The sequence below is a fragment of the Neolamprologus brichardi genome, chromosome 15 (genome assembly GCF_056152115.1).
Source record: "Neolamprologus brichardi isolate AB-2024 chromosome 15, ASM5615211v1, whole genome shotgun sequence".
Taxonomy (NCBI): Eukaryota; Metazoa; Chordata; class Actinopteri; order Cichliformes; family Cichlidae; genus Neolamprologus; species Neolamprologus brichardi.
In genome coordinates, this window is record NC_142118.1 from 28,412,216 (window position 1) to 28,433,540 (window position 21,325).

Sequence of the window (21,325 nt, forward strand, 5' to 3'; positions counted from 1 at the left end):
GTGGGTTTTGGTGTAGTTTATGCAAAAATCTCAAGACCTAATGTGAAACGAACTGTCTTTAATTGTGATTAGTTTACATTTATTGATGTTAAGTAAGAGACCTGATGGTTTGTTTTAATAGCTTAAGGAATTTGGGTGTCATCCTTTAAAAAGAAGGCTCTATGCTAAAATCAATTCTTGCCCAGGTAAAGAAATTCCTTTAATGGGATTATTATTAAAGATTTTTTTCTGACAGCCCAGAGGTGAACCAACCAGGAGAAAGAGATATGGGAAAATTAAACAACAAGTTCCTTATTGTTCTCACAGCAGCAATGAAGTTACAACCAAATCTAAATTTATTGAGAGCCTGAAAAATAAAGCTGTGCTCTGGTGTATCAAATGCCTTGTAAAAAAATCTAACAGTAAAATGAATGTTCAATAACTTCAGGGTAATCCAAGATAAGCATTATAAAGCCTGGTTGTGTCTAATTGATAACTGAGTTCAAAATAGATTTTAAACTTTTGGCAAGAATTAATGCTAGAAATGTATAATCGTTATTCAGTAAAAAAAAAAAAAAAAAATGGGACGCCCATTGTCCTGAAGATCCTTCATTGGGTTTTAGCAACATTTAAGGATTAAGGCTGTTGAAACAACTCTGTTTTGTATACTTTCTATATCAACCTATAATGAAAGGAAGCTAGCTCATTAGAAAACAATTCAGGTTCAAGGTTACTTTATTTATACCCATAGGTAAATTTGCTTTACAGAAACATTATAGCATTTGACATCCCTTCACAAAACACACACACCTATTTAAACACATTTGGTAATAATTAGACAAGATGAATTAAATCAAAAAACAGTTATTAAGTTAAATGATGGCGGCATATCTGCTCATGTTTGTATAGAGAATGAATAATAAGGGCGGTAAGACGCACCGTTGGGGAGAACCTGTGGAGGAGAACACTGGGTCAGGCAGAACACCATTTATTCTCACTCTTCGTGACCTGTCAGTTAAAAAGTCTAAAATCCAACCCAGCAGGTTTTTCCTGATTAAATTTTTTTAAATATAATTATATTAACATACATTATTATATAACATAATATATAATAATGTATAAAATTTAGTCAAGAGGCACTCTATTCCAGGAGATTTTTTATTTTTGGAGTGAGAAATGACAATCTGAACTTCTTGTACAGTCTGATCAGATATGGGGATGGGATCTGCCTTCAGAGTTTAAAAGGCCATCAGCAGATGACCACTTGATGGCAGTATTTTGAGTTCGGTTTTTTTGTTATATATGATCGAAGAAGAAAATCGTCGCTCTTGTTGTTTTCACGTGTTTCTTAATTAGTGTGGTCGTTAGCGATTAGGAATAAAAATACATATACAATGACGCAGTTGGATTCTGTAATGTAAGTGTGGACTCTCGCTTTGGGGGGGCTGGGAAGTGTTGCTATGTATCGTCTTATGAATGTGCTGTTTATGGCAAAGCTGCTAACCTTTAGCTGCCGGCTAACTGCAGCTAGCTCCGTCATGGAATCGGCATGTCTCTGTGGCGTCTCACTGTGTCATGTTTCTGTGGCATGTCTCTTTGCCATGTTTCTGTGGCTTCTCACTGTGGCATGTCTCTGTGCCATGTTTCTGTGGCATGTCTCTGTGCCATGTTTCTGTGGCATCTCACTGTGCCATGTTTCTGTGGCATCTCATTGTCTGATCTTCAGATGCCACAAAGGATTTGGAGACACCCCATATTTCTACATAAGCGCATAATCAAATCGATTTCCCTATCTCTCAGCCTCATGTTCGTCTTTAATGTGCTGTGAGATTAGTGGTGTTATGCCTAAAATTCAGGGTCTAACGGTCTGAGTTACATTCGGTTTGAGTATTTTATGTTTAAGGCAATCGTATTAATATAATTAATAAACTCATTTAAATGTCTTGTTTTTGTATTCAGTCTCTCTTCTGAAACTAAACTTTTTAAGGTTACCATCTTACTTTCAGTGGATTATGTTTGGTACATACTGGCATTGCATACAAGTTTGGTTAATATTTCTTCAGCACTGTGCACATAAAGTCTCTATTCTAAACATAGCATTATTCTTAGGCATCTGTTAATGTATTGGCAGAGTATATGATTTGATTTACATCAGGGCTGCTCTCTGAAACAATGCTCTAAGTTTTAAGATAGTTTGTTGTCAAGCTAGAAGACATTCAGACAGTGAAGTTATTTTATGAAGATGATTTCCCCGTGTCTCTGAAAGAAAGAGGAAGATCGGAAACAAGATGAACAGAAACAATATCTGTATTGGCTAATTGACGTACATTTTTAGGTCATCAACCAATCAGAAATACCGGTTTGATTTTCTGATAGTTTGCCTTGTGTGCAGTTTGTCATCTTTCTTATATTCCCTTGTGTTTTCTTCCTCAGAAAACCGAAGACAAAGCGCTCAAAACGCTTCTTGGAGAGCAGAGCACCCAAATTGACTGAAGATGTGAAGAGTGCCATGATTATGAAAGGAGGGAACACAAGTCAGACCGTCACGCAGGCCCTCAAGGACATAGTAAGTCACAGAGGAGCTGTGTAAGGATGGAGTTTGGCATATTTGTCACACTGACATGTTTCAGATCATCAAACAGATTTTAGTATTAGACAAAAGCTGTCCAACCCTACCTGGCTCTATGTGGAAAAAGCCCCACCCACAATTCTTAAACTTTGGGGTGTTTTCACACCTGTAAATGATGAGTTTTTACACTTGGATCTATTCCCAATGATCTGGTTTGTTTTTGCACCAAATGCCTTACTACAAACCACATGAGAATGTTCAGTCGGCTTATTGGCCACATGTGTCTGTGGCAGCAGGAAGAAGCTGCTATGTTCTAGACCAGGGGTGTCAAACTCAAATACACAGTGGGTCAAAATTCAAAACTGGAACAAAGTCGCGGGCTAACATTAATATTTATTGAAAAAAAAATCTTCCTCTAGATAAAAGAATTAATCTTTTTTTATGGACTTAAACAAGTTTTGCTGAAAAACTGAATATGGAACAAGCAAAGCTTAATACTAAACAATATATATATTAGCTGTATAATACCAGTAGGCCAGCTCTAATAGTAATTTGGTATGGCTTCGCGGGCCAAAGTTTGACACCTATGCTCTAGACTATTGGAGAACACAATACTGCTAGGGGCTAGCCCGTACAGACCTTTGCACATCTATAGTTCCTCGCTGCATGCTGAATACAAAGCACACCTGGCTACAGGACGTTTTTTTTTTTTTTGTTGTTGTTTTTTTTTTAGCTTAGACTTGTAACATACACCTGGTAGTTGGTTCAGATTGAGGTCAGATCATGTTCACACTGTAAACAAACCACTCTGGAGTTTGCTTGGAACAATAACAAGACCAAATCTGCAAAAAACGAACTGCACTGAGGGGGGAAATGAACAAGAGTTTGATCGAAATAGCTTAAATAGCACAGGTGTGAAAATACTATTAAGTTCTTTGGAAAGCTGAGTTTAATTTCAGATAACCACACCCAGGCCTGATCACAGCCAGAACAAGACTTTTAGAGTCTATCTGACAAAGTGAAGCAGGCTAAAAAAATCTCAAGAAGTAAGATATTGTGCCACGATCTAAAGAAAATCAATAACACAGATTGACGCCTATCAGCTTGAGGCTGGACGTTAGGGTTGGGTGACTGGCCGAATATATTGACTATCGACATAAGGCTAAGCCCATCGTCGATCGTTTTTACAATTTATTTATTTATTTGAGTAAGTTTGCAAATGGTGGATCTAATAGAAGCAGCCAACAGGAAAAATTAACCCATCTGGAGCACAGTCTGAGTCAAAATCCCTGAAATGTCTCTGTCAATGCATTTCGGGCAGTTTGTCCAAGGTTTGTTCATTCTGCGCTCCAGATGGGTTGAGCGCGTTAAAAAATTTTAATCGCGTTAATAGTGATGACCGCATTAACGCTGACAGCCTTAATTTTTGGAGGGGAAATTAGTTGGAGTTCTTCTGTGTTGTAAACGTACAAATCAGTCCGTGCATAATTACATTGCTCTGCCCATCAAAAAATCTGCACATGCGCAAATATATTGCCCATCATTGATTATTGGACTGGCGATTGTCGGTTATAACTTTTTACATATCGCCCAAGCCTACTGGACGTGTAAAATCCATGTGAATATTTAGTGTGTTAAAAATATTTTACTCATCTGTTCTTAAAGCATCTGGTCACGCCGACGGTTTAATTTCACTGGATGAATCTGTGGCATTCACTTTTTCCAAACTGAGATCAATTTTTTTTGATTTTTCCATCTCACAGTGCATTTTGAGTTTTTTTGTTTTTTCATGTGTAATTTTTCTGTAAATTCATGCAAGTACATTTGTTTCCTTCACAGTATTCCCTGAAGAAACCCAATGCTGTGCTGTACAAAAAGTAAGTGACATATCCACTTTGTTCCTATAATAAATGCTCTGGTTTCATTTGATGGAACAGGTTTATCAGTTCATCTGCTTAGTGTGGGTCGTTTCTAGATATTTGAGATGAAAAACTTTGAATTGTCTATTTGGTTGCTTCTGATTATGACTGGGAGGTAAAGAATTCTACTTCTTCTTCTTCTTCTTATGTCAGTGCCAGTGTGGCAGTTATGTGGTGAGTGGTGACACCTAGTGTCCAAAAGAGTACTGCAGCAACTACCTGTACCTTAACGGGGAGTTTAAGTAGAAGTGGCTGTGTGATCACATTACAGTGGCTGTGGAGCAGCCTAAAACGGAAGACCAAGCCTGCCTTTTTCCTATTTTATTCAGCTGGTGTATGTTTCTCTTGTTGGTACTTCTCTAAATCCTTGATTTCAGACCATTTCTGTTCTACTCTTGGCTCTAGGTGACGTCAGCGAGAATGAATTTCTCTCATATGGTTGTCTCAGGCACACAGCAGCTCCAGACATCCACTAAAACCTAATATTTTTAAACGGAACAGCCAATTAGAATAAAAGCTGGCATAAAGGGAGCTAAAAGGGCTTGTTTCAGACAGTGGGTGATCATACAAAGCTACTCTGGTCTAAGAGTGAAGTCACCTATAGTGTCTGTTTTCTGTCTTGATGTTGTCTGTGTACGCTTTTTAGAAAGAACATCACTCGGCCGTTTGAGGACTCAACATCACTGGTGAGTGCAGAGGGGCGATGGTCCTTTTCAGAGTTTTCACCAGTGTTGCTTTTCTTGTTAATAATCTAACATTTATTTTAGGAGTTCTTTTCCAAGAAGACAGACTGCTCCCTGTTCCTGTTCGGTTCCCACAATAAGAAACGGCCCAACAACTTCATATTTGGTAAATTTAAACTTTCTCTCTATCACTCCCCTGTATTTTAAATATACATACAGCAGCTATAACATCTGTTTTCAGGTTTTTACATGATACTGGACTGTCAGTGTCTCGTCTCACGTTATACGTTGTGTTTTATGTTTAGCAGACTATCAGCATAATGCTAGTGAATACTGGTCTGCAGGTTTTCAGTAAAAAATATTCCAGTGTAGAAGATGCTCTGCAAAGGAAAGGTTTTCAGATTTTTAATTGACCCAATCAAATAAATTGTTCGCTTGTTTGTTTGCAGGTCGTCTATTTGACTTCCATGTACTTGATATGATTGAACTTGGAATTGAGAAGTACGTCTCCCTGAGTGAAATTAAGGTAATGATTTCAGTCATGCTGTGTCTGGCTAGGGAGTCATTTTGACTCATGGTCACAGTCATTTCATCACCTTGTTATTTTCCTCATAATGTAAACTAGAGACCAAAACCTATCTCTGTGTGTAAAGTTAAACCATACAGCTATCACACATACATAAAGACGCGGGTGCGGCCGTGAGCATAGTGACCATTACAGCAGGGATATTGAAAAACTATTGCAAAACTCTAGAGATGCACGACTGGCCGACACAACACATGATGTAAAATTAAAATCGGCTTGCGACACCCACAACACAGGCGACAGTAGAATGGCACCATAAGGTGTACTTAGTTTTTCCACATACTGCTTCTGCAATTTGTTTCACTTTTTGTTACATAAACAGTGACACAGTGTAATATTCATGGATTGTTGTTTACCTACCAAGCCTGGACCAGATCATTGATATTATTTCCTGATACGTAAAACCTTAGAGGTTCTACTTTCTTTCTATCATAATTGTACATTCACCAAACCAATGAGGAGCCTTGAGTTCAAACACTCTGAAACAACATAAGGGAACAAACTGTCGTGTTCTTGAGACCTATCGCTGCTTCACTCCAATAGTTTCCATCATTTTTAATCTCTTGTGTTACCATACCCACTCTACAAGCACCCGAGTGAACCTGGTCAAAGTACAAATCACAGTCTCCTAAAATAAAGTCTTTGTTTTCTGTTCTAGGCCAGTAAATGTCCTGAAGGAACCAAACCAATGCTCGTGTTTGCAGGGGAAGCTTTTGATACAGATAACGAGCACAGACGTCTGAAGAGTCTGCTAATAGGTACTCACACAGCACACTAAAAGTGTTAACCGGTTTGATTCTGATATTGTGTTGTTGTTGTTTTAATTGATTAGTCTGTTTATTTCTTTTGTCTCAGACTTCTTCAGGGGTCCCACTGTGCCTGCAGTGCGTCTGGCAGGTTTAGAACACATTTTGCACTTCACTGCCATCGATGGAAAAATTTACATGCGCAGCTACAGGTGCTGAAACTGTAATAATTTAGCGAGGAAAATTTGACTGCCGACATCCAGAACTGAGATAATGATGGGTGTAATTTCAGGTCTCTGTTGAAGAAGTCTGGCTGCCGGACACCGCGGATCGAGCTGGAAGAGATTGGACCGTCATTTGATTTTGTCCTAAAGAGAACGCATCTGGCTTCAGATGACTTGTACAAGTTGGCTCATAAGCAGCCCAAAGCCCTGAAGGTAAATATGAATGGACATGTTCCTGACTGTCTTAACATCTCATTCTGACAATCCTGTGATGAAACAGAAATCAAGCATGTCCAACCCTGAAGCTAGTCCTGGGGGAGGTGCTCGAGGGCGAGCGTCGGGTGGCCGGGCCTTAGCCTATGTGGATATGACTGTTTGCTAGCTTCCTTGACTTCTCAGTGGATTTGTCCTTTGGGCATGTTGTTATTGACTCGTTCTTTTTCTACTCTATTCATATACATTTCCATATGAGCAAAGCCCCTTTCAGCCTTATTATTCAATCTTTGAAGCTCCTTGTGTTACAAATGAAATGGTGTCCTGGTTTAAAAAATATAGAGATGTTGCTTTTCTGTTCTCGTATGGATGATTCCAAATATTCAGTGTTTGTCCTGAAGATGGCGCCAGAGGAAAGACCACATGGTTGCCAAAATCCTGCACAGATACTAAATACTCTGTGCAGCCAGTGTTCAAACATGCTAAAGTTTGTTTTAACTCGTCTTCTCTTTTACACTACTTCAGCCCAAGAAGAAGAAGAACATTTCCCATGATGCCTTTGGCACCAAGTTTGGCCGTGTGCACATGCAGAAACAGGATCTGTCCAAGCTGCAGACACGGAAGATGAAGGGTCTAAGGAAGAGGAGGGGCGAGGTGGTCACAAAGGAGCAGGAGGGACAGGCACCCAAGGTGGCCAAAGTAGAGAGTTGAGGCAGACTTTGTACGCCTTTTGGATGCTTCTATGATTGACCGTGTGCCGCCAAACCCTCGGTAAAATGTTTTTTTTACCGAGGGTTTGTTTTTTGTTTTTTAAATGTGAAATAAATACTCCAATTGAATGTGTTGTTGTACCTGCCTACATTCTGTTGTATTGTTTATCACGTGCACATATCTGGGCCTTCTCTTAAGCTTAAATATTTAAGCCAGTGATGATGGAGGGTTCAGTAGATCAGTTAAGTTTTGCTCTCACAAAGCTAGTAAATATTTAAAAAAGGATTTCTGTTCAGACTAAGTTTGTTTCAGTTCTTCGAAAGACATGACAACATATTTATATGAAGTTTGATTATGCAGGGCTGGAGTTATTTCCCTCTAAGTGCAGTATATTTTCTCTTCCTGGGTGTTTACTTTGTAAAACTAAAGCTGATTATAGTTTCTGAAAGTGTGCTTTGGCAACATCTTGCTTGAATTTTAGTTTTGGTTCATTTCCCGCATTTCTACAAGGTGACATGTAACAGGACAGTGGGGTTCACATGATTAGTACTCCGAAGAGTTTTTTATGATGTCACAGATTCTTGTCCCTCTCTCCTTTAAATTGTGCATGGGGTTGAGGTCAGGTGACAGTCAAGGACATTCTTTGGTCCTTTTTGATCTTTTTACTACTTCAAAGCTTTGGGGTGTGTTTGGGCTCGTTATCCTCTACAGAGACACAGATCAGATGGTGGAACGTGTCTGTGGAGAATGAAGTGAAGTGTTTGTTCAGGGTGCAGGTGATATGATGCAGCTGTTTGACTCCAGAAGAGACAAACACTCCACAGTGAACATTGCCAAAGTTGTCTTGGTAATTTTCATAACACTTTGAGGCCCATGTCTGCAGTGAGGGCAACATTTAATGTTTGAAATAGTTATACAGGGTTCTATATTAAAAAAAAAAAAGAGAGAATTCCAGCAGTTCCAGAGTGTTCACTAATTAGTGTGAATGATTGAAAAGCTTTCACTCTAAGAATAAAGTTACGTTGAAACCAAGCACACCATTGTTTTTCTTGTGACATTACCAATAAGTTTGATGTGTCACATGGCCCTCTTCCTATTGAAAAAACAAAAGTTGTATCCAAGATGGCCGACTTCTAAATGGCCACCATGGTCACGACCCATCTTGAGGAGTTTGCCCCCTCACATATACTAATGTGCCACAAACAGGACTTTAATATCACCAACCATTCCCATTTTATTCTGGTGTATCCGTATAAATGGCCCACCCTGTATATCCACATACATTCACAAAGAGCCACCATTCAAACTTTAAAACGAAGCCAAGACATTGAACTATTCAGCTTGTATTTATCTATTTATCGTTTTATTTTAATAAAGTTTACTTTAAGTGTTCAGATTTGTACTCATTTTTATTTTTATTTGACTACATTAAAGTAATCAAATAAAGACAGTTTTGATAGAGCTCCTGATGTTAGATGGTAGGTTGGGCTTGCCGGAGGTCGTGCGTTTTCTCAAGTCTATTTTCTATGAGACAAGTTCTAAAGGATCTTCTCGATGGCACAGCGGATGTTGGTCAGAAACACTTCATTTCCCTTCTTGTTGAAGTGAATTCCGTCCTGTCCGAATAGGGTTTCGTCATAATATCTCAGGGAGGGATGTTCAATGATGAACCCTCCAAAGGAATGAACTGCCTTTCTCATGATTGAGTTTACAGTTTTTTCGCCCATGTCCATCATGTACTTTGGATTTCTGTACCTCCACACTTGGCGTTCGTTGATGCAGGAATATAGGATTGTCATGGAGGGGATCCTTGCATGCAGTTCAGTCAAGTCTTTAGTCATTGCGGAGGAAAGTTCCTGGGCGGATACGAGTCCCAAGTCGTTCCCGCCTGCATGAATGACCAAAATATCAGGTGGACTCTTTCTGGACATCAACTCTGCATCAAAACGAAGAAGGACGCCATCCCAGCGCATCCCTGTTTTTCCAAACCAATGAACATTGGCATCAAGTCCAAAGTTTTCTCCAAACATGTGGCGTGCTGCCCATTCTCCTCGCTTTATGTAACTTGAGCCGATGATCCATATGTTAGGTACCCTCTTCTGTGTCTTGCTCATTTCAGTGTGGCTGCAGGGTCTCTCTTTAGAGAAACACCGTTGCTTCTTTGCTGTGGAGAAGCTTCTTTTGTCATCAAGTCGATCCTCAACTTCAGATCGCTTTCTTTTTGATGCAAGTTTGTTGCTAGTTAAAGCAGATTGATCAACCAATGATAGTTTCATCACACTGGGTGGACTTTGCACTCCAGTGGAGAAACTGCTCCGTACTTGGCTTGTAGACACTGGCTGTTGGGTTGGATCATCTTTTAGGCTCAAAGCCTTCATCATTCTAATGATGGTCTTCATCCAAGATGAAGAGTATTTCTTTGATAACCCAACCATGATATCACAGCGATGACTTCAGGGACTTTTAAATACCTTTTGTCAAGACGTGTGAGAATTGCAACTATAAGATCCGAATTGAAAAACAGCAATGAAATGAGTTGACGTTGCAACCTCTATTTATGGGATTTTGAAGTTCTGTCATGTGGAATTCCTTTGATGTCATCTGCACCTCTATGATGTCACAGATTAGACCCGCTTTTTGTATGCTATCTCCTTTATCACCATTCAAGCACCATTAGATTCCTCTTCTTTTGGAGATGTGTGCTTGTATTTTTCTCATTTTTGGCTGTTATGTTTTTTTTAAATTATTCAACTTTATTCAACAAAAAAATTCCATGTAATTCAAAGGGAGGATCTTCAAATTCTCATTCACTTTACTCGTCTTTCAACTCTAACTACTTCCACATACATTCTGATAGAGCCAACATTAAAACTTTAAAACGAAGCCAAGACATTGAACTATTCAGCTTGTATTTATCTATTTATCGTTTTATTTTAATGAAGTTTACTTTAAGTGTTCAGATTTGTACTCATTTTTATTTGACTACATTAAAGTAATCAAATAAAGACAGTTTTGATAGAGCTCTTGATGTCAGATGGTAGGTTGGGCTTGCCAGTGGTCGTGCGTTTTCTCAAGTCTATTTTCTGCGAGACAAGTTCTAAAGGATCTTCTCGATGGCACAGCGGATGTTGGTCAGAAACACTTCATTTCCCTTCTTGTTGAAGTGAATTCCGTCCTGTCCGAACAGGGTTTCTTCATAATATCTCAGGGAGGGATGTTCAATGATGAACCCTCCAAAGGAATGAACTGCTTTTCTCATGATTGAGTTTACAGTTTTTTCGCCCATGTCCATCATGTACTTTGGATTTCTGTACCTCCACACTTGGCGTTCGTTGATGCAGGAATATAGGATTGTCATGGAGGGGATCCTTGCATGCAGTTCAGTCAAGTCTTTAGTCATTGCGGAGGAAAGTTCCTGGGCGGATACGAGTCCCAAGTCGTTCCCGCCTGCATGAATGACCAAAATATCAGGTGGACTCTTTCTGGACATCAACTCTGCATCAAAACGAAGAAGGACGCCATCCCAGCGCATCCCTGTTTTTCCAAACCAATGAACATTGGCATCAAGTCCAAAGTTTTCTCCAAACATGTGGCGTGCTGCCCATTCTCCTCGCTTTATGTAACTTGAGCCGATGATCCATATGTTAGGTACCCTCTTCTGTGTCTTGCTCATTTCAGTGTGGCTGCAGGGTCTCTCTTTAGAGAAACACCGTTGCTTCTTTGCTGTGGAGAAGCTTCTTTTGTCATCAAGTCGATCCTCAACTTCAGATCGCTTTCTTTTTGATGCAAGTTTGTTGCTAGTTAAAGCAGATTGATCAACCAATGATAGTTTCATCACACTGGGTGGACTTTGCACTCCAGTGGAGAAACTGCTCCGTACTTGGCTTGTAGACACTGGCTGTTGGGTTGGATCATCTTTTAGGCTCAAAGCCTTCATCATTCTAATGATGGTCTTCATCCAAGATGAAGAGTATTTCTTTGATAACCCAACCATGATATCACAGCGATGACTTCAGGGACTTTTAAATACCTTTTGTCAAGACGTGTGAGAATTGCAACTATAAGATCCGAATTGAAAAACAGCAATGAAATGAGTTGACGTTGCAACCTCTATTTATGGGATTTTGAAGTTCTGTCATGTGGAATTCCTTTGATGTCATCTGCACCTCTATGATGTCACAGATTAGACCCGCTTTTTGTATGCTATCTCCTTTATCACCATTCAACTTAGAAAAACCATTCAAGCACCATTAGATTCCTCTTCTTTTGGAGATGTGTGCTTGTATTTTTCTCATTTTTGGCTGTTATGTTTTTTTTAAATTATTCAACTTTATTCAACAAAAAATTTCCATGTAATTCAAAGGGAGGCTCTTCAAATTCTCATTCACTTTACTCGTCTTTCAACTCTAACTACTTCCACATACATTCTGATAGAGCCAACATTAAAACTTTAAAACGAAGCCAAGACATTGAACTATTCAGCTTGTATTTATCTATTTATCGTTTTATTTTAATGAAGTTTACTTTAAGTGTTCAGATTTGTACTCATTTTTATTTGACTACATTAAAGTAATCAAATAAAGACAGTTTTGATAGAGCTCTTGATGTCAGATGGTAGGTTGGGCTTGCCAGTGGTCGTGCGTTTTCTCAAGTCTATTTTCTGCGAGACAAGTTCTAAAGGATCTTCTCGATGGCACAGCGGATGTTGGTCAGAAACACTTCATTTCCCTTCTTGTTGAAGTGAATTCCGTCCTGTCCGAACAGGGTTTCGTCATAATATCTCAGGGAGGGATGTTCAATGATGAACCCTCCAAAGGAATGAACTGCCTTTCTCATGATTGAGTTTACAGTTTTTTCGCCCATGTCCATCATGTACTTTGGATTTCTGTACCTCCACACTTGGCGTTCGTTGATGCAGGAATATAGGATTGTCATGGAGGGGATCCTTGCATGCAGTTCAGTCAAGTCTTTAGTCATTGTGGAGGAAAGTTCCTGGGCGGATACGAGTCCCAAGTCGTTCCCGCCTGCATGAATGACCAAAATATCAGGTGGACTCTTTCTGGACATCAACTCTGCATCAAAACGAAGAAGGACGCCATCCCAGCGCATCCCTGTTTTTCCAAACCAATGAACATTGGCATCAAGTCCAAAGTTTTCTCCAAACATGTGGCGTGCTGCCCATTCTCCTCGCTTTATGTAACTTGAGCCGATGATCCATATGTTAGGTACCCTCTTCTGTGTCTTGCTCATTTCAGTGTGGCTGCAGGGTCTCTCTTTAGAGAAACACCGTTGCTTCTTTGCTGTGGAGAAGCTTCTTTTGTCATCAAGTCGATCCTCAACTTCAGATCGCTTTCTTTTTGATGCAAGTTTGTTGCTAGTTAAAGCAGATTGATCAACCAATGATAGTTTCATCACACTGGGTGGACTTTGCACTCCAGTGGAGAAACTGCTCCGTACTTGGCTTGTAGACACTGGCTGTTGGGTTGGATCATCTTTTAGGCTCAAAGCCTTCATCATTCTAATGATGGTCTTCATCCAAGATGAAGAGTATTTCTTTGATAACCCAACCATGATATCATAGCGATGACTTCAGGGACTTTTAAATACCTTTTGTCAAGACGTGTGAGAATTGCAACTATAAGCTCCGAATTGAAAAACAGCAATGAAATGAGTTGACGTTGCAACCTCTGTTTATGGGATTTTGAAGTTCTGTCATGTGGAATTCCTTTGATGTCATCTGCACCTCTATGATGTCACAGATTAGACCCGCTTTTTGTATGCTATCTCCTTTATCACCATTCAAGCACCATTAGAGTCCTCTTCTTTTGGAGATGTGTGCTTGTATTTTTCTCATTTTTGGCTGTTATGTTTTTTTTAAATTATTCAACTTTATTCAACAAAAAAATTCCATGTAATTCAAAGGGAGGATCTTCAAATTCTCATTCACTTTACTCGTCTTTCAACTCTAACTACTTCCACATACATTCTGATAGAGCCAACATTAAAACTTTAAAACGAAGCCAAGACATTGAACTATTCAGCTTGTATTTATCTATTTATCGTTTTATTTTAATGAAGTTTACTTTAAGTGTTCAGATTTGTACTCATTTTTATTTGACTACATTAAAGTAATCAAATAAAGACAGTTTTGATAGAGCTCTTGATGTCAGATGGTAGGTTGGGCTTGCCAGTGGTCGTGCGTTTTCTCAAGTCTATTTTCTGCGAGACAAGTTCTAAAGGATCTTCTCGATGGCACAGCGGATGTTGGTCAGAAACACTTCATTTCCCTTCTTGTTGAAGTGAATTCCGTCCTGTCCGAACAGGGTTTCTTCATAATATCTCAGGGAGGGATGTTCAATGATGAACCCTCCAAAGGAATGAACTGCTTTTCTCATGATTGAGTTTACAGTTTTTTCGCCCATGTCCATCATGTACTTTGGATTTCTGTACCTCCACACTTGGCGTTCGTTGATGCAGGAATATAGGATTGTCATGGAGGGGATCCTTGCATGCAGTTCAGTCAAGTCTTTAGTCATTGCGGAGGAAAGTTCCTGGGCGGATACGAGTCCCAAGTCGTTCCCGCCTGCATGAATGACCAAAATATCAGGTGGACTCTTTCTGGACATCAACTCTGCATCAAAACGAAGAAGGACGCCATCCCAGCGCATCCCTGTTTTTCCAAACCAATGAACATTGGCATCAAGTCCAAAGTTTTCTCCAAACATGTGGCGTGCTGCCCATTCTCCTCGCTTTATGTAACTTGAGCCGATGATCCATATGTTAGGTACCCTCTTCTGTGTCTTGCTCATTTCAGTGTGGCTGCAGGGTCTCTCTTTAGAGAAACACCGTTGCTTCTTTGCTGTGGAGAAGCTTCTTTTGTCATCAAGTCGATCCTCAACTTCAGATCGCTTTCTTTTTGATGCAAGTTTGTTGCTAGTTAAAGCAGATTGATCAACCAATGATAGTTTCATCACACTGGGTGGACTTTGCACTCCAGTGGAGAAACTGCTCCGTACTTGGCTTGTAGACACTGGCTGTTGGGTTGGATCATCTTTTAGGCTCAAAGCCTTCATCATTCTAATGATGGTCTTCATCCAAGATGAAGAGTATTTCTTTGATAACCCAATCATGATATCACAGCGATGACTTCAGGGACTTTTAAATACCTTTTGTCAAGACGTGTGAGAATTGCAACTATAAGCTCCGAATTGAAAAACAGCAATGAAATGAGTTGACGTTGCAACCTCTATTTATGGGATTTTGAAGTTCTGTCATGTGGAATTCCTTTGATGTCATCTGCACCTCTATGATGTCACAGATTAGACCCGCTTTTTTTATGCTATCTCCTTTATCACCATTCAACTTAGAAAAACCATTCAAGCACCATTAGATTCCTCTTCTTTTGGAGATGTGTGCTTGTATTTTTCTCATTTTTGGCTGTTATGTTTTTTTTAAATTATTCAACTTTATTCAACAAAAAATTTCCATGTAATTCAAAGGGAGGATCTTCAAATTCTCATTCACTTTACTCGTCTTTCAACTCTAACTACTACCACATACATTCTGATAGAGCCAACATTAAAACTTTAAAACGAAGCCAAGACATTGAACTATTCAGCTTGTATTTATCTATTTATCGTTTTATTTTAATGAAGTTTACTTTAAGTGTTCAGATTTGTACTCATTTTTATTTGACTACATTAAAGTAATCAAATAAAGACAGTTTTGATAGAGCTCCTGATGTCAGATGGTAGGTTGGGCTTGCCAGAGGTCGTGCGTTTTCTCAAGTCTATTTTCTGCGAGACAAGTTCTAAAGGATCTTCTCGATGGCACAGCGGATGTTGGTCAGAAACACTTCATTTCCCTTCTTGTTGAAGTGAATTCTGTCCTGTCCGAATAGGGTTTCGTCATAATATCTCAGGGAGGGATGTTCAATGATGAAGCTTCCAAAGGAATGAACTGCCTTTCTCATGATTGAGTTTACAGTTTTTTCGCCCATGTCCATCATGTACTTTGGATTTCTGTACCTCCACACTTGGCGTTCGTTGATGCAGGAATATAGGATTGTCATGGAGGGGATCCTTGCATGCAGTTCAGTCAAGTCTTTAGTCATTGCGGAGGAAAGTTCCTGGGCGGATACGAGTCCCAAGTCGTTCCCGCCTGCATGAATGACCAAAATATCAGGTGGACTCTTTCTGGACATCAACTCTGCATCAAAACGAAGAAGGACGCCATCTCAGCGCATCCCTGTTTTTCCAAACCAATGAACATTGGCATCAAGTCCAAAGTTTTCTCCAAACATGTGGCGTGCTGCCCATTCTCCTCGCTTTATGTAACTTGAGCCGATGATCCATATGTTAGGTACCCTCTTCTGTGTCTTGCTCATTTCAGTGTGACTGCAGGGTCTCTCTTTAGAGAAACACCGTTGCTTCTTTGCTGCGGAGAAGCTTCTTTTGTCATCAAGTCGATCCTCAACTTCAGATCGCTTTCTTTTTGATGCAAGTTTGTTGCTAGTTAAAGCAGATTGATCAACCAATGATAGTTTCATCACACTGGGTGGACTTTGCACTCCAGTGGAGAAACTGCTCCGTACTTGGCTTGTAGACACTGGCTGTTGGGTTGGATCATCTTTTAGGCTCAAAGCCTTCATCATTCTAATGATGGTCTTCATCCAAGATGAAGAGTATTTCTTTGATAACCCAATCATGATATCACAGCGATGACTTCAGGGACTTTTAAATACCTTTTGTCAAGACGTGTGAGAATTGCAACTATAAGCTCCGAATTGAAAAACAGCAATGAAATGAGTTGACGTTGCAACCTCTATTTATGGGATTTTGAAGTTCTGTCATGTGGAATTCCTTTGATGTCATCTGCACCTCTATGATGTCACAGATTAGACCCGCTTTTTTTATGCTATCTCCTTTATCACCATTCAACTTAGAAAAACCATTCAAGCACCATTAGATTCCTCTTCTTTTGGAGATGTGTGCTTGTATTTTTCTCATTTTTGGCTGTTATGTTTTTTTTAAATTATTCAACTTTATTCAACAAAAAATTTCCATGTAATTCAAAGGGAGGATCTTCAAATTCTCATTCACTTTACTCGTCTTTCAACTCTAACTACTACCACATACATTCTGATAGAGCCAACATTAAAACTTTAAAACGAAGCCAAGACATTGAACTATTCAGCTTGTATTTATCTATTTATCGTTTTATTTTAATGAAGTTTACTTTAAGTGTTCAGATTTGTACTCATTTTTATTTGACTACATTAAAGTAATCAAATAAAGACAGTTTTGATAGAGCTCCTGATGTCAGATGGTAGGTTGGGCTTGCCAGTGGTCGTGCGTTTTCTCAAGTCTATTTTCTGCGAGACAAGTTCTAAAGGATCTTCTCGATGGCACAGCGGATGTTGGTCAGAAACACTTCATTTCCCTTCTTGTTGAAGTGAATTCTGTCCTGTCCGAATAGGGTTTCGTCATAATATCTCAGGGAGGGATGTTCAATGATGAAGCTTCCAAAGGAATGAACTGCCTTTCTCATGATTGAGTTTACAGTTTTTTCGCCCATGTCCATCATGTACTTTGGATTTCTGTACCTCCACACTTGGCGTTCGTTGATGCAGGAATATAGGATTGTCATGGAGGGGATCCTTGCATGCAGTTCAGTCAAGTCTTTAGTCATTGCGGAGGAAAGTTCCTGGGCGGATACGAGTCCCAAGTCGTTCCCGCCTGCATGAATGACCAAAATATCAGGTGGACTCTTTCTGGACATCAACTCTGCATCAAAACGAAGAAGGACGCCATCTCAGCGCATCCCTGTTTTTCCAAACCAATGAACATTGGCATCAAGTCCAAAGTTTTCTCCAAACATGTGGCGTGCTGCCCATTCTCCTCGCTTTATGTAACTTGAGCCGATGATCCATATGTTAGGTACCCTCTTCTGTGTCTTGCTCATTTCAGTGTGACTGCAGGGTCTCTCTTTAGAGAAACACCGTTGCTTCTTTGCTGCGGAGAAGCTTCTTTTGTCATCAAGTCGATCCTCAACTTCAGATCGCTTTCTTTTTGATGCAAGTTTGTTGCTAGTTAACCCTTTAAGACCTACCATAGAACCAAGTCCGCCAGAGCTGATATTATATTTTTACATGCTGTAGTGCCATTTGTGGGAGTATTTCAAGTTGCTATACATCAATACAACAATTATAGACCAAATTTTAATAATATGTCTGCATTAAGTGCATAGTAATTACATAAATTGCAAAAAAGTGCAATAAAGTAGAAAAAAATGTAAAATCGTTTTTGTTTTTTTAACATATATTTTTTAGTTAGAGAAATTTAAGAGGCTTATCCCTCAAAACTGTAAATACAAAACAGTTGCACAAAATAGTTTCCCACCACAAGAAATTTATTTTGAGTGTCTTCATAGTTTTATTTTTGAAATACACCAATTTTTATATACTGCAGGAAAAACGAAAATAAATATTATAATGCAAATTTGCAAAAAAGCATTATATGCATAAAAATAAACTATTTCCAGCAGTGCAATATGAGTCCTAAGCATCCCAGAAACAACACAGGAAGTCATAAAGTCAAACATAACTTTTAAAAACACCAGTATAGGCTCATGAGGCCCTGATGGTAAAAAAAAAAAACTACATTTCTGCGAAATGATGGCACTTCCGGTTTCGGGCAGGTCATGGCAGACATGCAAAAGTTCGCGCTGACGTCTATTCCAACATAGGAAGTGTTATGAACAGCTGATTGGATCGGCAAAGCGTGTTTCAGGAATATTATGTTTTTGTTACTGCAAGCGCTTTTTATGCAGTTTTTGCAAAGCTGTATGTGGAAGGAAACTTTGACCTAGGACAAGCTGATGGCATAAGATGTAACTACAACTCCTCCGGTTTCATATGCAAAAATAATTATTGCGCTAGCTTATGTGGTTGCAGAGCTACCGGGATTTAAAAACAGTTACGCAAAACAGAGCGTGCCCGCTCCGACCGGCTTTAAAGGGTTAAAGCAGATTGATCAAGCAATGATAGTGTCATCACACTGGGTGGACTTTGCACTCCAGTGGAGAAACTGCTCCGTAATGGGTTGTAGACACTGGCTGTTGGGTTGGATCATCTTTTAGGCTCAAAGCCTTCATCATTCTAATGATGAGACTTTTAAATACCTTTTGTCAAGACGTGTGAGAATTGAAACTATAAGCTCCGAGTTGAAAAACAGCAATGAAATGAGTTGAGGTTACAACCCCTATTCATGGGATTTTGGAGTTTCGTTGTTTTGGGGTCATGTTTCTGTTTATTTGAAGCAGCAGAAGAGAGCCACATGTCTGTGTGTGTGCGTCTGGTGCCACTGGCTGGAGTTGCTATAGCAACCAGGCTCACACCTGCCTGCTTAATGAGCTCTGTCTGTCACTCTGCCAAGATTAATCTTAAAAACTTCTGTTTCAACTGCTGCTGTGTGCACAGTGTTTGCTCTACAGCTATCATTAAATGCTCAAAACGTAGCCATCGTTGTTCTCTTTCCAACAGTGTGTCTTCCAAAGCTCAGAGATCTAAACTTTTTAAACTGTGTGGATCCAAGTAGAGGGATAACCTTCTAGCTGACCCATTGAAATACATGGTATTTTCAGTCAGGAGTTTATCTCAACAGCAGAAAAGACCCCACTTTTCAGTAAATAATATAATATGAATTTTTAATATTCATTCAGATGTTTTTTGACTCTGAATTTTCTTTAGTCATTAGTCAGCTCTTTCAAATGTATATTTTAAACATGTTCAGCTACTTTTCAACTTCTTCTTCTGTGTGAATGTCAGCTTTCAACAGTTCTGCACTTTTGTTTTCAGGTAAAAATTCTGTATTTTTCAGCTCATTCAACATTTTCAACTTAAAATTCAGCAAATATTTAATTTCAGCTCAAAACATTCAGCTATCAGCATTCACACAGCAGTTTCTTCAGAAAATGCATTTTCTAGTTTAGTTTTGGTTTTTGCAAGTCTATTGTTTATGGAGTTTTTTCTGCTCTTGCAATAAAAGCAGCCTCTTTGAGTTTACTCTTCCGTCTGAGTGTCCTGCATTTTGGGTCTTACATCCTGCATGCCTTGACAATAGCAAACATGAAGCTACAGTAACATGCGAGTACAATTCTTCTTTTGTTCCGCCACTTTAATGTCTTCTTACAAACGCTTTGGTTGTGTTTTGTGAGATTTCATTTTTGTTTTTTCTACTTCCTTTGTGTTTTATGTACCTTTGCAGCATGTTTTATGTGCTTTTCTTAAGTAATAGACTATGTGCACGTTAGCATATGCTACTTCCGGTGCGGAAACTCCTGTGGGGAGCTTTGTTTCCGGTGTCCTATTCACGCCTTGTTTACGGTCCAAAACAAGTTAAGCAAATGAATGAATCAAGCGGCGATTTACATTTCTATATATGTCTTGGGCATTTACCCAATATATCTGTAAATGATGTTCATCGACTTGTCGATATTTTCCCCCCGCGCCTCAGAGCAAAAGAGAAAATGGATTCAAATGTTATATTTCTCAGTATCTGTAAACAGCGGTCCCTCGTTTATCGTGGGTGTTATGTTCTAAAAACAACCAGCGATAGGTGAAATCAAGTAGCCAATTTTATTTTTTGATGGTGCAAAATGTTTCGTCGACATACAGTACTACACTTCAGAGTCACACTGCTACACAGCAAATCCAGCATGTCCAAATTAACACTGTCAGATTTGATTTCAACACTATTAAAGTGTCTATATGGGTCCACACCAGAGAGTGTTAATTTAACTCTTTTTGGAGAGTTGGTACGTTAACTCTGATTTAGTGTTAAACACCAAATCTGTCTGGAGTTGATAATTTAACACTTACTATTGCTAACTAGGTGTTAAGAGTTTATATATTAACTCTCAAAGAGTATTTTAGTTTAACTACGTAAGAGTTATCTTCTAATTAATTCTATAAAGCGGGAATTTTACTGTTCTGAACTTCTAGAAATTTATTTTGGAAATAAACATTTACTAAAAAGACGCAATGGTTTTTGAAAAACATTTATTCTAAACTGTGCACCACAATTTCAAAACATTTTCTGAAAGATGTAACAGTGTACATGTTCTCACTTTCATTAGAATTTTGTTTATCAAAAGGTCAGACATAGGTGAGCTGGTAAATGCAAATAACAGCATTCTCATCACTTATTTCTTCAATACAATATGCATGTCCTTCATTCATCACTTTGTAGAACTTCAACGCACTTCTGCTCTCCTCCATATTCCATCTTCACAAGCATATCCTATGTGGAGATTGAATAAAAATTAGTTTACACTAATTAATGGCACAAATAATCCAGTAATCAATTGCAGCACAGTAAAAAAAAGGAATCCTTTTTGAGCCATTACTTGTGTAAAGTATTTTCCCAAAAGACAAGGACACAGGCAACAGGTAATACTGAACTAAATGTAAAACCTCAACCTTTTTCATTTTTACCTAAACCGTGTGCACAAAACTCTGGAGGGATCTAAATGCTAACGTAGAACCCAGTCAGGACATCTGCTACTGCTGTTTGCTCGGTTTTTTATGGGAGATCGTTTTCAGGCTTGAAGTAGCACCATTATACCAACATTTCACATTCTAGACATTGTTTTAGGTGTATTTGACCAAAAATTTGACTGAAAATTCACATGCAA

At 39.0% G+C, this 21,325-nt stretch overlaps 5 protein-coding genes and 2 pseudogenes across 5 annotated transcripts; 1 reads left to right on the top strand and 6 right to left on the bottom strand.

Moving 5' to 3' along the window:
- The first annotated feature begins 1,266 nt into the window (after positions 1-1,266).
- On the top strand, positions 1,267-7,758 carry rpf2 (ribosome production factor 2 homolog). Its single transcript, XM_006796230.3, has 10 exons — positions 1,267-1,396; positions 2,413-2,545; positions 4,388-4,425; positions 5,114-5,153; positions 5,235-5,316; positions 5,600-5,676; positions 6,395-6,494; positions 6,592-6,694; positions 6,775-6,919; positions 7,445-7,758. The coding sequence occupies exons 1-10, from the start codon at positions 1,374-1,376 to the stop codon at positions 7,628-7,630; spliced, it is 927 nt and encodes a 308-aa protein (XP_006796293.1). The 5' UTR covers positions 1,267-1,373; the 3' UTR covers positions 7,631-7,758.
- Positions 7,759-8,977: 1,219 nt separating this feature from the next.
- On the bottom strand, positions 8,978-10,096 carry LOC148098548 (uncharacterized). The gene has a single exon (XM_087852637.1). The coding sequence runs from the start codon at positions 10,063-10,065 to the stop codon at positions 9,169-9,171; it is 897 nt and encodes a 298-aa protein (XP_087708763.1). The 5' UTR covers positions 10,066-10,096; the 3' UTR covers positions 8,978-9,168.
- A 617-nt stretch (positions 10,097-10,713) lies between these two features.
- On the bottom strand, positions 10,714-11,905 carry LOC148098549 (uncharacterized). The gene has a single exon (XM_087852635.1). It carries the CDS (start codon positions 11,622-11,624, stop codon positions 10,728-10,730), a length of 897 nt encoding a protein of 298 aa, XP_087708761.1. The 5' UTR covers positions 11,625-11,905; the 3' UTR covers positions 10,714-10,727.
- Positions 11,906-11,912: 7 nt separating this feature from the next.
- LOC148098550 (uncharacterized) lies at positions 11,913-13,411 on the bottom strand. Its single transcript, XM_087852636.1, has one exon. It carries the CDS (start codon positions 13,199-13,201, stop codon positions 12,305-12,307), a length of 897 nt encoding a protein of 298 aa, XP_087708762.1. The 5' UTR covers positions 13,202-13,411; the 3' UTR covers positions 11,913-12,304.
- A 63-nt stretch (positions 13,412-13,474) lies between these two features.
- Positions 13,475-14,979, bottom strand: LOC148098551 (uncharacterized). The gene has a single exon (XM_087852638.1). The coding sequence runs from the start codon at positions 14,758-14,760 to the stop codon at positions 13,864-13,866; it is 897 nt and encodes a 298-aa protein (XP_087708764.1). The 5' UTR covers positions 14,761-14,979; the 3' UTR covers positions 13,475-13,863.
- Positions 14,980-15,408: 429 nt separating this feature from the next.
- On the bottom strand, positions 15,409-16,556 carry LOC148098552 (uncharacterized; annotated as a pseudogene).
- Positions 16,557-16,947: 391 nt separating this feature from the next.
- On the bottom strand, positions 16,948-17,743 carry LOC148098553 (uncharacterized; annotated as a pseudogene).
- Positions 17,744-21,325: the final 3,582 nt, after the last annotated feature.

What these genes read in the sequence shown, in the direction of transcription:
- LOC148098550 (XM_087852636.1), bottom strand. Translation starts at nt 13,201, where the DNA reads ATGGTTGGGTTATCAAAGAAATACTCTTCATCTTGGATGAAGACCATC.
- LOC148098551 (XM_087852638.1), bottom strand. Translation starts at nt 14,760, where the DNA reads ATGATTGGGTTATCAAAGAAATACTCTTCATCTTGGATGAAGACCATC.
- LOC148098548 (XM_087852637.1), bottom strand. Translation starts at nt 10,065, where the DNA reads ATGGTTGGGTTATCAAAGAAATACTCTTCATCTTGGATGAAGACCATC.
- rpf2 (XM_006796230.3), top strand. Translation starts at nt 1,374, where the DNA reads ATGACGCAGTTGGATTCTGTAAT. An exon ending in CGCAGGCCCTCAAGGACATA is followed by an intron (nt 2,546 to 4,387) that starts GTAAGTCACAGA and finishes TTTCCTTCACAG; the next exon opens with TATTCCCTGAAGAAACCCAA. An exon ending in TCTGAAGAGTCTGCTAATAG is followed by an intron (nt 6,495 to 6,591) that starts GTACTCACACAG and finishes CTTTTGTCTCAG; the next exon opens with ACTTCTTCAGGGGTCCCACT.
- LOC148098549 (XM_087852635.1), bottom strand. Translation starts at nt 11,624, where the DNA reads ATGGTTGGGTTATCAAAGAAATACTCTTCATCTTGGATGAAGACCATC.